This window comes from Mustelus asterias, chromosome 12 (genome assembly GCF_964213995.1).
Source record: "Mustelus asterias chromosome 12, sMusAst1.hap1.1, whole genome shotgun sequence".
NCBI lineage: Eukaryota > Metazoa > Chordata > Chondrichthyes > Carcharhiniformes > Triakidae > Mustelus > Mustelus asterias.
Window position 1 is genome coordinate 88,953,518 of NC_135812.1, and position 14,414 is coordinate 88,967,931.

Sequence of the window (14,414 nt, forward strand, 5' to 3'; positions counted from 1 at the left end):
GAGACTGGAGCACCCGGAGGGAACCCACGCAGACACAGGGAGAACATGCAGACTCTGCACAGACAGTGACCCAAGCCAGGAATCAAACTTGTGTCCCTGGCGCTGTGAGGCAGCAGTGCTAACCACTGTGCCACTGTGCCGCCCTAAGAGCTAGCGCAGAAGGCTGTACTAGTGATCTATCTTCTACCAATGGAATATTCAAGATATTTGGTTCTTTGATTATCATTCAAAATTCTCAACAGAACCGTAAGTGATTTAACCTGGCAGGTGCTTGTGAACAGGTGATGTGAAAAGTTGTATCCATTGTTATTCACTCAAACTATTAACAAAGTGACAGAAGAATACAAAATGATTTTCAGGCAAAAATAAATTAACTGGGAGCTTAAGGCTGCAGCAACATAATCAAAGAGTTTTTAGAAGTTCAAGAGACATTTGTTTTTCTTATTATGGCAATCTGAGAGTTTAATGACTCATACAGAGAATTAAATAATCTGGGTAGTTTCTTATATAATTTTGATTTGTGGGCGATAAAGCAGGAAAAATTAAACTTTTGTGAAATGCTAATGAATTAGATGGAATGCCATACACTGCAGACAAAAATCAAACAACCAAACATGATAGATGGATAGGCAATGTCATCATAAAAGAATAAATGTTCAATTGATTTGTTTTCATTTGAGAAAAATTTATATGAGGAATCAATGTGTTAGCAATTAAAAATAAAAATATGATTGTTTATGGCTCCCTGTGAAAATTATATGATGCATTTAAAGGATAACTTCAAGAAGAAGTTAATAAAGTCCTATGCGAGAGTATTCCAAGTACTGTAAACATTCATTATTTTTCTCTTTTAGAAATACTTTTGGGTCTCATCCAAATTGAAGGCACAAGTTCCCAGGTATGGGGTGCTCAGGTATAACAATATTAACACCCCATCTCTCTCTGCATTCCATTGATAAGACAGCTGTTTACATTAAACAGTCCATCTGCTGCACAAATATCCCCAGGTTTGGGATGCATGAGGACCCCAAGCAACCAGGACACGGTCAGGTCGCTGTGCTGGTGACCTCCTGGGGACCTTGAAAATTCATGGAATCATAGAATTCCTACACTGCAGAAAGAGGCCATTTGGCAAAATGGGCTTGCACCGATAACAGTCCCACCCAGGTCCGATCCCCATCACCCCACTCTATGCTGCTAATCCCCCTGACACTAAGGGGCATTTGAGCGTGGCCAATCCACCGAACCCTCACAACTTTGGAATTGAAACCAAGCTGATGAAGGAGATGGAGAAGAAATTGGAATCAAGCTGATGAAGGAGATGGAGAAGAAAGTAAGTGATGGGGCGAATCGATGTGAATATGAGTAATCAATAAACTAACAGAAGAATGGGGGTGGGGGAGTTAGTTTAAAAGGAAAAAAGGCGGCAAGGTGGCACAATGGCTAGCACTGCTGCCTCACAGCTCCAGGGACCTGGGTTCACTTCCCGGCTTGGGTGACTGTCTGTGTGAAGTCTGCACATTCTGTCCATGTTTGTGTGGGTTTCCTCTGGGAGCTCCGGTTTCTTTCCACAGTCCAAAAGATGTGTGTGTTAGGTGGATTGGCCATGCTAAATTGTCAGGGGGATTAGCAGGGATAGGGCCTGGGTGGGATTGTTGCAAGTACAGGCTCAATGGGCCGAATGGCCTCCTTCTGCACAGTATGTATGGAAATATGTATACTGGACAGGTACATGGATGGGAAAGGTTTAGAGGGATATGGGCCAAACACAGGGACTAGTTCAGTTTAGGAAACCTGGTTGGCATAGACGTATTGGGCCGACGGGCCTGTTTCCGAGCTCTATGGCTGAAATTTTACCGTCCCGCTCACCACAGGAATCAGAGCAGGTAAGCGGCGGACCATGGAAAGGTCCGTTGACCTCGGGCGGGATTTTATCGAAACGAGCGAGGCCATAAAACCCAGCCCTAATACGAATGGTGTGGCTGCTTGGTGTAAAATGATACAATTTTCCCTCCTTAGCATTTAGGCTGGTTTGAATTTCCGGGTGGCTGGGATTTCCTGTGGCAGGTGACGTCACTCGGGTGATGTAACACGAGGGGAGCAGCTGCGTGACGTCAGGCCAGGAGGGGGTGCTCCCGAAAGGACGTCAGTCCCTCCCCGGGGTCATGACCTCGGCTGGGAGTTCAGGACAATGGAGCAGCTACTGGCCCGAGGGGGGGAAATCCGAGCTTGTAACAGCAAAGGGGGCCTCTGTGTGTGCGTCCTCTACACACACAGCTCAGTGCGGGAACAGGAGCTGCGGAAATGCAGTCAGCAGCAAATACACCAAAATAAATCCCCTCGCAGAATCAGAATAAACCCTTAATGTGTATCAATTTCTTTAAATGTATCCTTTCTTTCTACAGGAGGGGCTTGGTGTTAGGTGACGAGTTCCTGGTTCAGTTTGGAGAGTCCTTCCCTTTTCTTTTGTAAATACTATGAACACAACAATAGCAATAGTTGGAGGGGGGAAGTTTGCACAATCGCAGCTTCTTTTTTTTCCGATCGCAAAATTAGGATTTTCTTCAAGAGAGGGGATATATTCTCCACCCACAATCCCCACCACCCCTCCAGGGAAAAAAAAAGCCCCAACAACACAACACATAGTGGCGGAAACGCCGGGGGTCGAGACAAAGGGAGCAGGCTGCCTGGTCAGCGGGATACTAAAACTGGGGGAAAAGCGGAGAGGATCTGGAAAAGAGATTAGATTTCGCTTCTCTCTCATCAATTTTATGGTTAATGTCAAGCGGCTCCATTGTGGGAGAAAAGGCACGTCAGCTAGTCGTAAATTTGTGAGCCAGTGGCAGCGCAGAGCGCATCTGTTTGACCGAGTTCATTCCCTCTCATACTGTATAGGGAGACAGGTAGAGTCCTGTTTGAGCACCATCCATCCGCAACCGGGGACAAAAACACAAACCGAACAGATAATTACAACGGAAACATTCTCCATCTGCCTCCTCTCGGTACGTCCAGTTTTTTAAAAAATGGTGTTATTTTTTCCATCGGGGTATTTATAAATAAACACAATGTATGGAGTGGGAGAGAGAGAGAGAGAGAAAAGCAGCAATGAAAGAGACCATTATATATATATTAAAAAAACATATGAAGGCGGTTTAAATGATAAGATATCCTAAAATCATTTGTCCTCTAGGATAATAAGCAGTGTAAACTTTTCATTGAAGTGCTTTTGCGTTTGACTCTTGTTTCGGAATGTGGGATTGCCGATTCATTTCCTAATTAAAAATAACTTTTTTTTTCTGGGAATAGGGTGGGTTGTAATTCAGAGCGACCGTGCTAAAACCGCGCAAGCAGTTGAAACGATGCTGTGAAAGAGGCAAGATATGGGATTTATAATTCTAGGAAATCCAGCAGGAGAAATATGCAATTTGGAACCGGGGTTTTTTTGAAGTAAATTATACATTTCATACGCAGTGGGTTTCCGCTGGGAATGTTGGCAGTAAGCGTGTGGGTGAGAATGGCGCAGCCCCCATATTATTTCCCTCTTTGCTTGTGAACGCGGTAAGTGTCCCTCGCTACTTAAATTAAACTTCTGATTTCCAGAGCAGTGGTTCCGTTTGTACTCGAAAAAAGGATGTTAGTGGGTGAAAACCCGAAGCAAATGCGTGAATTTTCACATCTGGGCAGTTTTAGCTGTGCTAATTTGAAAGGCCGGTGACATATATTATTATTCTCTTTTAAAATTGTTCCCCCTCGCGTTTCCATTGCGGGCGGGATGTTGATGCATCGGGAATGAAGGGCACACATGAACGCGTAATAAACTGCAGCAGAATAAAACGCCTGGTATATATAGTCATATAATATATATAATATATATGTATTTAAAAATCGGGTGCTGGCGAAAATGTAGTTAATACAATTCACACATTCATGACAAGGCCAACATTATACTCTTTAAAAAAAACTGGGGTTCTATCCAGAGTTGTCACCCGACACTGTTCTATTCTGCAAAGTCATTCATTCCCCCTTTCGATATATCCTTTTTTTAAAGTGTAAAAAAAACTGACAGGGTTTCAGTTGCCGGATTACTAATACGTTGCCAATTAGATGTTGTTTTGAAGGCTTAAAGCAAATAGATTAAACTCTGGGCTCCAGTACATTTAGGACCACAAAAACGCCTTTTGTTATTTTTAATCAAATTATAACAGAAATTCGAGTATTTTCTTTTGGCGATGTACAGATAGTCGGCCGGTTGGCATGGAGGAAGTGAAATCATGCAGACCGCTGTAATCCTCTTCTTATCTGCGGAATCCGTTTTTTTTTTCAAATTAAGGTTAACATTGCTGAATTTTAAAAAAAAACATCTCGATTGGAGGCACCTTACGGGGTCGGGTGTGAAAAGTAGAACATCTTTTTAGATATTTGTTTTATTGGGCATTGTGTCCTCAAATAACAAAAGGGGAATGAAGGAAAGGAGTTTGAAAGGAGAATCCCGCGTTTTGGGGAACTGTTTGTGATGTGTGTGTGTGTAGGGGGGGGGGGGTGTTATTATAATCAACTATCATCTCATTGTGTTCCCCTGACTGAAGGCTGGGTTGCTAATTGTTTAAAATGCGGTGGGGAACACACACAGTAAATCAAAATAAAAAAAGCTTGTCGGATAAAGAATGTTGATTTTTTTTCACCCTCCCCCCTCAGTGGGGAAATGTAATCAAAATTCAGCCATCTGAATCAAACTGGATTCAGACTTATCCACCCCCGCCCGCCCCCCCAAGAAAGGTAATCTCTGCCTCTCTTCGCCATTTAGGTTCAAACGTGTGTGAGTGAAATATGTGTGGTGTGAGAGGATTCACTTCAATATCAGTGCACCTTGAAAAAGATCATTGCAACACGTGCAGTGGGGGGATTCCCCAGCACACTTAGTGTTGCCGAATTTAAAAAAAACCTCTTCGAGTTTGACTTTGGTTTATGTGTGTGTGAGAGGGAGCAGAGTCTGTCTGTGTTGTGTGTTTGTGTTTTCAGTTTCATTCTCGGACCTCCGCTGTGTCCATGTCATTTTGCTGAATTCTCCAGCGAGTTCACCGGCTTGAAGTACACTTAGAGGGGAGAGAGAGTGTGTGTGAGAGACAGAAGGAGAGGGAGAGAGGAAGCCTGCAGCGTCCGGGCGACGCTCTGATGAGCTAGGCACTTCAGGCAAACGCTGTCGAGCTTTGCAAGGGCCGCTCTGTAAATCAAACATCACGAGAACGGAATTACGATTGTAAATCTGGGTGTTATTCGACTGGTTTTTTTTTTGCATTCCCCGCTTTGTAATTCGCTTCATGTGGGTGCTCCCACTGCGGCAAAGTATTTGGTCTCTTTAAATGACAATGTGAGAAACTCCGGCCACATCGGCGCTATCCCCAGGAATTGTGGCAAAAATAGCGACCTATTTATTACCCAAACACACTCCATGAGCGGTGCCACCACCGAACTGCGAGGTTGCAAAGACTTCTTGTTTAACGTTTGAATATCCGCTTGTATTTATTGCATAGACACACACACACCCAGCGAGAGAGAGAACAAATTGTGTAGATCCTTAACTCCCAAGAGCTTAAATAGTATTAATCTGCAGATGAATGCGTTTTATTCGGTAAAATAAGAGTTCGGAAGGTCTCATTCCTGTTAAACCCTTCAAAACACGCTATACTCTCCCCCCTTTGGATTCTGCACCGTCATATTGGATTGAAATAAAGCCCCCGCCGCTTTCTCGGTCTACAATCTGAGTATGCACACCTCAGCTTTGCCCCAGCTCCTCTCTCTCGGGGCTTTCGGTCTGTTCTAGATGAATGTATCCCCCACTTGTATTTTTTTTTGCTCTCTCGATCCCCGTTTCCACCTCTCTCTCTCTAGTGCTCTCGCTCCAACCCACTGTTCTCAAAGACTTTTGTTTGAAACTTTTGACAAAATGCAGATTTCTAGCCACGTCTTCCGATTGATAAGATCTGAAACCGAAAGTATAATTCACTCAGCTACGCGCCCGGGCAACTTCACATTATCATCTCGTAGCCAGATTTATACCCTGTCACCGAAAAAGCTCACCCCCCCCCCCCCCAACCCATCAAGTAATTTTACAATAGTCTGGGAAATATCCATCCTGGCTAGCTGTGAATTGTAGTTTTAAAATGCGTTATAAATAGAATGTTTGCAGGCCATATCAGTATTGGTTTTAAAACTCGTTGTTTGAGGGTGTGGTAGAATAACGTGTACATTTTATATTCACACACAGTCACATCCTTCCATCCAGAATTGGGGGGGAGGGAGGTAACACATGAGAACCGTGCCTCACCCTTCTTGCAAAAAAGGGACACAAGAATCAGCGGCCCCCTCCTGCAATTTGAACCCAGTGCAGTCCTTCCAATCTCGGGGGGGAAGCCCTCGCTATTTGCCTGGCCTTTTGCGAGCTCGGCCCAAGCCAAGCCTGCGGCGTGCAAGTAAAAGACGCGGGGGTAACCCAATACAATATTAAAATAGCCATCTGCATGCCGTGTATAACATTTATTTAGATCAGTAATTAAATTCGGTACAATGCATAAATTCATCAGCGGATCGCAATTGCTAATAACCACCGCACATATTGAACATTGACTGTGCTTTCCTCGTGTTGTTTGATAGTAAATTGATAATGAACAACTGTGACAAGTCTTGAAGTCCTTTTCGCTTAAAGCCCCCTTTGGACGGGTTGTTGGGACGAACGCTCCAGATTATTCCCTCCATTTTTAAAAGTAGCCTCCATTAAGGTGAAAAAAGACATTACCTCGCTGTTCTATAGAACGCATATGGCCAGCTCAGAACAAAAAAACGGGGTTTGTCTAAAGTCCATGCAAGTTTTTTTTAATAATATGACAGAAATAGCAAGGCCACTGTAAAACAATGTTGAAATGAATCAACATACAATTGTTTTATTTTTAAAAATTCACAGCATGTGCCTGCATGTAACACTGCAGTTGGATTTCAGAATGAAGGTGGGGTCATCCCAAAACCACAGAGCTCCCTTTATTCAGAAAACGTCAAATCAAATTTCCAATTCGGCAGAATATTCAAAAAACGCAGCACTGGGATGTCCGAACATGTTATCCGCGTGTAATGGATAATTAGAATTTGTTTGTTCGTCAATGAAAAAAATCTGACCAGGATCCCAACATTGTATTTGGGAATATAGAGAGAAATATGGTGATTATTAGCAACCCGGGGATTAAATAAATCAGATTTTGCACCGCTGGATTTAAAAGCGTGGCTGCAATTTTGGGGGTTATATGAAGGAAGTGTGCTATTTGTGATTTAGCACACCCCTAAGCGCCAGAAATCAAACATGCTCCATAATGAAACTTAGCCACAAAGGTGTGAGTTCTGACTGTGAATTATCAGATGAGTTTAATTTTCAATGAGGGTATTCCAAATATGTATGAGAGAGGAATCCGAGATTCGAAACCACATCATTTAAAAAATATATATATATGCCCCAGAATTTGCTGAGGTATTACAACTCCAATTGCTGCGAAAGCACTTTAGCCTCCCCAGTTCAAGCTGAACTGAGCACTCCCTCTGCTTCGTTGTCTCAGGAAGCAGGGAGGTAAAAACGTGAATTCTTCTAGAATTCAAGAGGCAAAAAAAATCAAACAACGGGGGCGGGGGCACGTCAGGGGAAGATATTATTAGAGCAATCACACAATGTTAGTCCAGGCTCGCAATTTTTAAAAAAAACAGTCGCCACACGATCTTAAATGTGGAAATGTGTTATGTGAAGTGAAAAAAAAAGAACGATTGCGGTAACTGGACCAAGCGAGAGGTTTAAAATGGAGTTGATTCTGTTGTATATAATGTGCCTTCTGAACGTCTACCTCGGCCCCTTGAAGGTGGCCGATTTGCAAAGTAGCAGAATTTAAGGGACATTCTTGAACAACGATACAAGCCTCCAGCTTTTGAAAAAGATTTTAAAAAGTGTGGCGCACTTCAAAGATTCATTTGTCAAATAAATAAGAGGGTTTAATACAAAATGGCCAAAAAAAAGAGGCATCGCAGCTGCGAATGGCGTTCGCTATCTTTATTTTCAATCATTTTGGCAAGTTTCTTCCATGTGATTACATGTTAGTAACTTCACCAGAACGTGAGCGCGCCACCCGACAATAAAGGGGCCCATTGTGCAAAGTGTATCTTTAAAAAAAAGGGGATAAAAGCTGTTCCGAGTCGAAAGAAGGCAATGTCTGACCTTACGAGCTATTTCAGTTTTTATGTGTCTCTTTCATTTGCCGTTACAGTCACTTAGAATGTTAATACTAAGTACGGACAGACATCTGGTTTACCTTTCAAACACTTTCCCTCTAATTGATGGTTAAAAGTAGTCGTTATGGCTATCGGTAGGTTTCAACTTGTTAAAAGCTCAAAACCAGATCTCTGTCCCAACAACCAACGACATAAAAAAAAAATCCAGCGCTCTGGAAACGCGATCTGTTCTGATTCATGTCCCTAAACATTTCTCTGCAAGACACACGGCGATCGAAACACGCGGGCTACACATTCACTGGCCACGGACTGGCTTCTCGGCTCTTTTCGAGCCCCGTTTACTTTTACGTTTTTTCTTTTTTTTTCAAATAAAATACATCGTAATGAAGCAGCCGGGCCAATAGCTTCTTCCGTTTACGAGGGGTGACCTCAACAATCTCTAATGCAACACAGATGCATAACCCTATTAGAGAGTTCTCACATTCGCCCAAAGCTAGGTGGATTAAAGTAACAGTCTCCCTTCTTCCGAGGCTTTTTTAACCAATCTATCTTGAAACCCTACAACCGCTACCTTGCCTATTTGAATACCTGGCATTTAAAAGAAAAATAAACCCGGACTCCACTTTCCTCACTGAAACACAGTCATTTTTCCCCCCCATTGTATTAAATTGGTTTCTGAATCAAACCCCAGAGATCACGGCTTTGGTGCTGAATTGTTGGAAGTCGGTCTGAAATGGCAGGGTACTGTGGATTTTAACATGGTTAATGTCCAGTTATCTCTGCTGCTCCCACCTCTGTAGTCAATCGATAGAAAGCTAACACCCGGCGCTTAGACTAAAGCTTGTGAATGAATGATATGGAGTTTAAATATATATAGTCAGTGTAGGTTATTCCCGCTCTCAGATGTAGTTGAACACGGCTTTTTATACCCGGCGTTTCCTCGGTGTGTTCTGTTTTTATTACATAAAATTACTTTAGGAAGAAGCGTCTTGTCTCTCTGCCGTGGCCCCCTTTTCGTTGCGTTTTGCCTTGCATTGCAAGCATGTAGCGAGTAGCCTCCGGCCTCTGCTGACACATCCTTGTTCCGGTAGTTGGATCTGGGTGTAAGATCGAAGGAAACTGTCAGTCAGTGATGCTTCATTGATCACGCACAATCCTCTTTGCAGGACTTGCCTTCTTCAACAGCCATCAGTCATTTTGCATTAATTATCCTATCCGCTGGTCCTCCAGGCTTCAACAGGACTCTCCTCTGTGCACTGTTGGTGTACAGTGAGGGGGGGGGGGAGGGAAAGAAGGAAAAAGAGGAGAGAGAGAAAGGGGGATAGAGGAGGGGAGAAGAGAGAAAGAGAAGGGAGAAGAGTAGAGAGAAGGGGAGAAAGGAGGGGAGAGAGGAGGAGGGGAGAAAGGGTGAAGAGAGAGAGGGAGAAAGGAGAGGGGGAGGGGAAGACAGGGGAAAGAGGGGAAGGGAAAAGGGAGGGGGAGGGGAAGAGGGAAAAGAGAGAGGGAAGGGAAAGAGGGGAGAGAAAGAAGGGGAGGGGAAGGGAGAGAGAGGTGGGGGTAGAGGGAGAGAGGAGATATGAAGAAAAAGGAGGCAAAAAGGAGAGAATTACAAGTTAGATATAGGACGGGTGAGTAAATCAAACATGTAGAGCTTTACACACACACATATCACACGCAGGCGAGGCTGGTAGCTGCAGAATAAATGATAACACAAATAGAATTAGAACAAATAAATATATTTTCAACCCACCTTGAGTTTGCACGATTCCCTTGTCTTGAAACTTCAGCAATGCAGAATGAAGTCTGCCCAGGCGGATGCTAGCACACACACCATGTGTTTTCTGCACATTGCATTTCAAACTTCCTCTTCGCGCCAGGCATTTTGCGTTGCGTTTCTTCCCCCTATCGTGAACAACTGCTGATTGTTCCAACTTCTTCCGATCTCAGATTTTTTTCCCCCCTTCCTTTGGCGAATTCTTGTTTTGTGTGCAGTAAAACTCTGAAACCGCCAGCTCTCTCCTTTTGGGCACAGTTTTATCATTCTGACACTCACCCTTGGCGCATGTTAAGTGACTTTAAAGTGTTTTTCCATTCAATGCCCGCTGTTGCTCCTCATTCTGTCGCAGTAATCTTGCTGCCTCCTTTCTGGCGGTGGAGAAAGTCTGCTTATCTGGCTGCTCCCTCTCACAGCACCACTTTTTTTTTCCCCCTGTCCCATTCTGTCCTTTGCTTTCCACGTTGCTTATGTGTGTTGTCTCTCTCCAATCTCTTCTGCAATTCTGCTGCCTCACGTTTACACTTTTTCCTTCTATGTAAAACCTTCCACCCCCCCCCCCCCAACCAATAGCAATTCCCTGCAAAAGAAAGATCACCTTCCTCCTGCACTCCAAACTCCACTCTTCCCTTTTCTTGCTCTAGGGCCATTTGGGTCTTCTGTGGAGGCCGCCGCGAAACCGTCCCTCGCCTTTATAGCTCTCTGCCGGCGACTGGCAGCGAGGGGCGCCCCGAAACCGTCGCCGCGCCCTAATGGCTTTTCATGCAGCCCGGTGCGGACTGGCCGCCAGCCAATCAGAGGCTTGTTTACACAGTTTGATTGACAGGAGTCTGGCGGGCCGCCAGCCAATGGGGGTCTTGTTTACACAATTTGATTGACAGGAACCCAGGATTGCTAGCAGTGCGTGCCTCATTGTACAGACAAGTTGTTGAAGCAAAGAAATCTTTTAGTGCTCCTTCTCAACTGCAACCTTTTCAGAAGTGTAGCATGTCACATAGCGTCCAGATAATTAAAAATTAGTATTTTCTTTTTCTTTCGCTTTTTTTTCTCACAATAAGGCAGTGTATGCTCGGAATTGCAGTAAGTACACGTTTTTTTTGCTACATCTATACAATGGAAGTCAAAAATACCAACATTCTGGAAATAAATTGAAATATTTGCTACTTTAAGCGTAAACCTAATGTATTTCCGTTTTGTGCCGTTATTAAAATAACGTAATCAATAAACCGCTCTCTTTATTTTGCGGCTGGTTGGGTAATGCCAGCCTCGTCTTGTGCAGAAACGGGAAGCATTTAGCTCCAAGCGGGGCGCCCTTGCGTGTGTATCCGCCCTGTGCGCACTCTGGCCCGGCTGCATTCGGCAGGAAGGTGCGCCTCTTGTAAATAGCTTCCTCGCAGATGCCATTCACTTCCTTTCGCCCCAAAGCACCTCCACAAACGTTTCCCTAATTTAAAGAAAAATAAAATTAACAGTGTGAAGTCTCTATTACAACCTTTTGTGTTTTTGTAAAGCAAGCAATTGAGGCGAGGGAGCTTGAAACAAGCTTGCTTCTCGCAATATACCAAATATTTCATTCATATTCAGTATTTGGAGAGAGGATATCATTTTAAAAACAAATCCTAAACGCACACGAGCAGTAAAAATCAGTAACAACTTTCACCGCTGTATTGACGGCGAGAAAATGAACATTTGGAATTTGATGTTAAAACACGACAGCGTTAGGCGCAGATAACACACTGAATATTATACTATGAATTGAGAGTTCGATTGCCTAAATTTTAAAAAGAGGGCAATTTACCCAATCCAATCCTAATTATTATTATTTTTTAATGTGTATTGTGCTCCGCCGGTTGACTGCTAATTTTTTTTATGGTCAATATTTTAAATTGCAATCTCTGTTAGAGCGTGCTAGCTGTAGGACGCGTGATGCAGTCTATTTTTAGGGATTTTTGGTGTGTGTTTTCTACGTTGGGTGATTTTTTAAAAAATAAATAAAAACCGACTTTTGAGATGATGAGATTGATTTGAGAAATGGGTGAGGTGGAAAGCAAGGGGGGGGGGGGTTGCGAGATGCAACCTTTGATTTGCTTAACATTAGTATTTAAAATATTTCACACAGTTCTCTATGTAAATATCAGTGTGTTGTGGCAGTGGCAATTTCATCCTGAAATTAATGTCAGGTGAAAATGAAGGGGGGAGGCAAGGAGGGGAGGGGGGGGGGGGTTGGAAACTGCTGGAAAAAAAGAGGGGAGATGGATGAAAGACAAATGACGGGGATCCAAATGAGTGATAACCTCTCTGGCATGAAACCGCCGAGAGAGTGCACACTGGATGCGCGCTCGCCTGAAAGCGGGCGTAGAAAGGCTACCCTGCCCACAGAACTGGACAAAATGGTAAAAAAAAACAGGACAAATTCTGTCGCACAAACCAATTCGTCTTAGAAACGGGGCCGCCTTTAATAAACATTTCATTGTTTAATCCTCTAAATGTCATGAGTAATTTATGTCCCCGGGATCCGTGCGCTGAATGCAGCCCCTCTGTGAGTGTAGTGTTTGGCTTAATTTTCTCTCATTGTTGAGCAGCGTGGCAGTGTTAAGGTAAATTGGTGTGATTTATAAGGGAGAGTGATTTTTTCTCTCTCCAAAAATATATGTATTATTAAAATGGTCCCGGGCGTTGGTTCTTATTGGAATGCATGGGCTGATTAGTGGCTGTGAGTTTTTCTTGAATTTCCTGTTCTCTGTCATTAAAATGGGGCTGGAAATGGAGGGGTTTTGAATGAACAAGACGGGTGGGAGTTTTTTTCTCTCCCTCTCTCTGAGGTTATTGTACTTGTTGGTGCAGTATGGCGGCTGCCAGAAAGGCAGCCCGCGAAGTTTCTCTGCTCAGGGTTTGAAGTAAGCCGTGCGATTGATCGCTGCTTTCTACCCCTCCATTCCTTTCTCTCTCCCCCTCTCTTCCCCTTCTCCATTCTCTTTGCAGAGGCATGGCAGACTCGAGCGGCTGGACAGATGAGCTCGGACCCGCCTGAATCCCTCCCGGAGGCTCGCCTGGCTTTGTGGATCTGTACATTGGGGGGTGGGTGATCTCGGCTCGGGGCGATGGACGGCAGGGAGTTCGCTCCTCCTCCCCACCTCCTCTCCCATGCGCTCGGCGTGGAGGCGGCCAGGGAGCGGGGCGCCCTGTCGCACCGAGCGGTCGGGCGGATCGCCTCGACCGGCCACGGCACCGCACCGCACCCGGCCCACTTCCAGTCTGCAAAATACTTCCCATCTCCTCTCCCCATGGCTACACATTCAGGTTAGTGAATCTGTGTGTGTGTGTGTGTGGTTAAATACAAGCCCAGGCTTGCTGGTCGAAATAAATAATTTTGTAAACTAGCCCTGAAAAATGTCCCCAAAGCATGGGCAGAGACAGGCTTTTGTTAATGTCTCCATGTCGCAGGAAGGAGAAAATGAATGGATGTTTGCTAACATGCAGAGCTCGAAACGTTCCTGGGATAATGCTTAGCTTGAATAGCATTGTTTTTCATACTGTTAAAGGCACCCTGATAAGCGCGGTACAGTTTGCAAGAAAGTGGAGTGCAAATCATGTATTCAAATGTTGCCTCTCACCACAAAGAGACTGTAGTCACATTGGAAACTCAGGCTGCTTACATGAGACGTGTACTTTGATACAGCATAAAGATTCTGACCGCTCACTTCTGCATATTCTGCAGAAATGTAATAGTGCAGAGCGATATTGAATGGAACAATTCAAATAAAGAGCCAGGGAGAGAGAGATGGCCCATGTCACGTCCAGCCTTTAACGCAGTGCCTCTGTGTGTGTGTGTGTGTGTCTGCGGCTGTGTACTGATGGAAAATCCGTTTTCTAAAATGGTTTGCGAAGTGTGAGGGTGAAAATGGGTTCACTCGCCATCCAGAGAGGCTTGGTCAAGTGTTTCTGGTATCCTGTTAAACAAATATTACCCAAGCGTTGGGGGTAAAAAAAAAACTATTCTGCCTCTGATCGAGAAAGAGGAAACTCAAGGACGAATGCTGAATTGCACGCCATGTTCTCGAATGGTACTAATTTTATACACAGGCTAACACACGCACACACACATATATAATATATCTGTAGTTTAATATCAATGGTACTCTATTGGGCGAAGGCAGCGTTCCTCTGTCCGGTTCCAACTGACTTTCCCCAGCTGAAAATTCCGATTCATACCTCGCCTTACTTCGCAAATGTTTCTCCTCGGCGTCCCTCTCTCCAATAACGGCAGTAACAAGAATAAAGAGGTTGTCAGTTCTCGGGTTTTTTTTCAGAACAGATGTTTTGAATGTCGATGATTTTTTTCAGTGATGATTTTTAAGTATATAGTTTGGATCAAGTTTCA

The 14,414-nt window shown here is 44.1% G+C and overlaps 1 protein-coding gene and 1 long non-coding RNA gene across 7 annotated transcripts in view; one reads left to right on the top strand and one right to left on the bottom strand.

Annotated features, from left to right (window-relative positions):
• Positions 1 to 8,912: 8,912 nt before the first annotated feature.
• Positions 8,913 to 10,750, bottom strand: LOC144501661 (uncharacterized). Its single transcript, XR_013499170.1, has 2 exons — positions 10,010 to 10,750; positions 8,913 to 9,515 (listed from the first exon to the last, which is right to left on the bottom strand). It is a non-coding gene; the product is annotated as an uncharacterized LOC144501661 (long non-coding RNA).
• A 194-nt stretch (positions 10,751 to 10,944) lies between these two features.
• The window catches only part of bahcc1b (BAH domain and coiled-coil containing 1b), a 267,650-nt gene continuing 264,180 nt past the window's right edge, over positions 10,945 to 14,414 (top strand). For all 6 annotated transcript variants that reach the window (XM_078225578.1, XM_078225581.1, XM_078225579.1 and 3 more), the window contains exons 1-2: positions 10,945 to 11,113; positions 13,016 to 13,333. In XM_078225578.1, the coding sequence (XP_078081704.1) occupies positions 13,135 to 13,333 (199 nt within the window). In that variant the 5' untranslated portion in view covers positions 10,945 to 11,113; positions 13,016 to 13,134. The remainder of the gene's footprint in view (positions 11,114 to 13,015; positions 13,334 to 14,414) is intronic.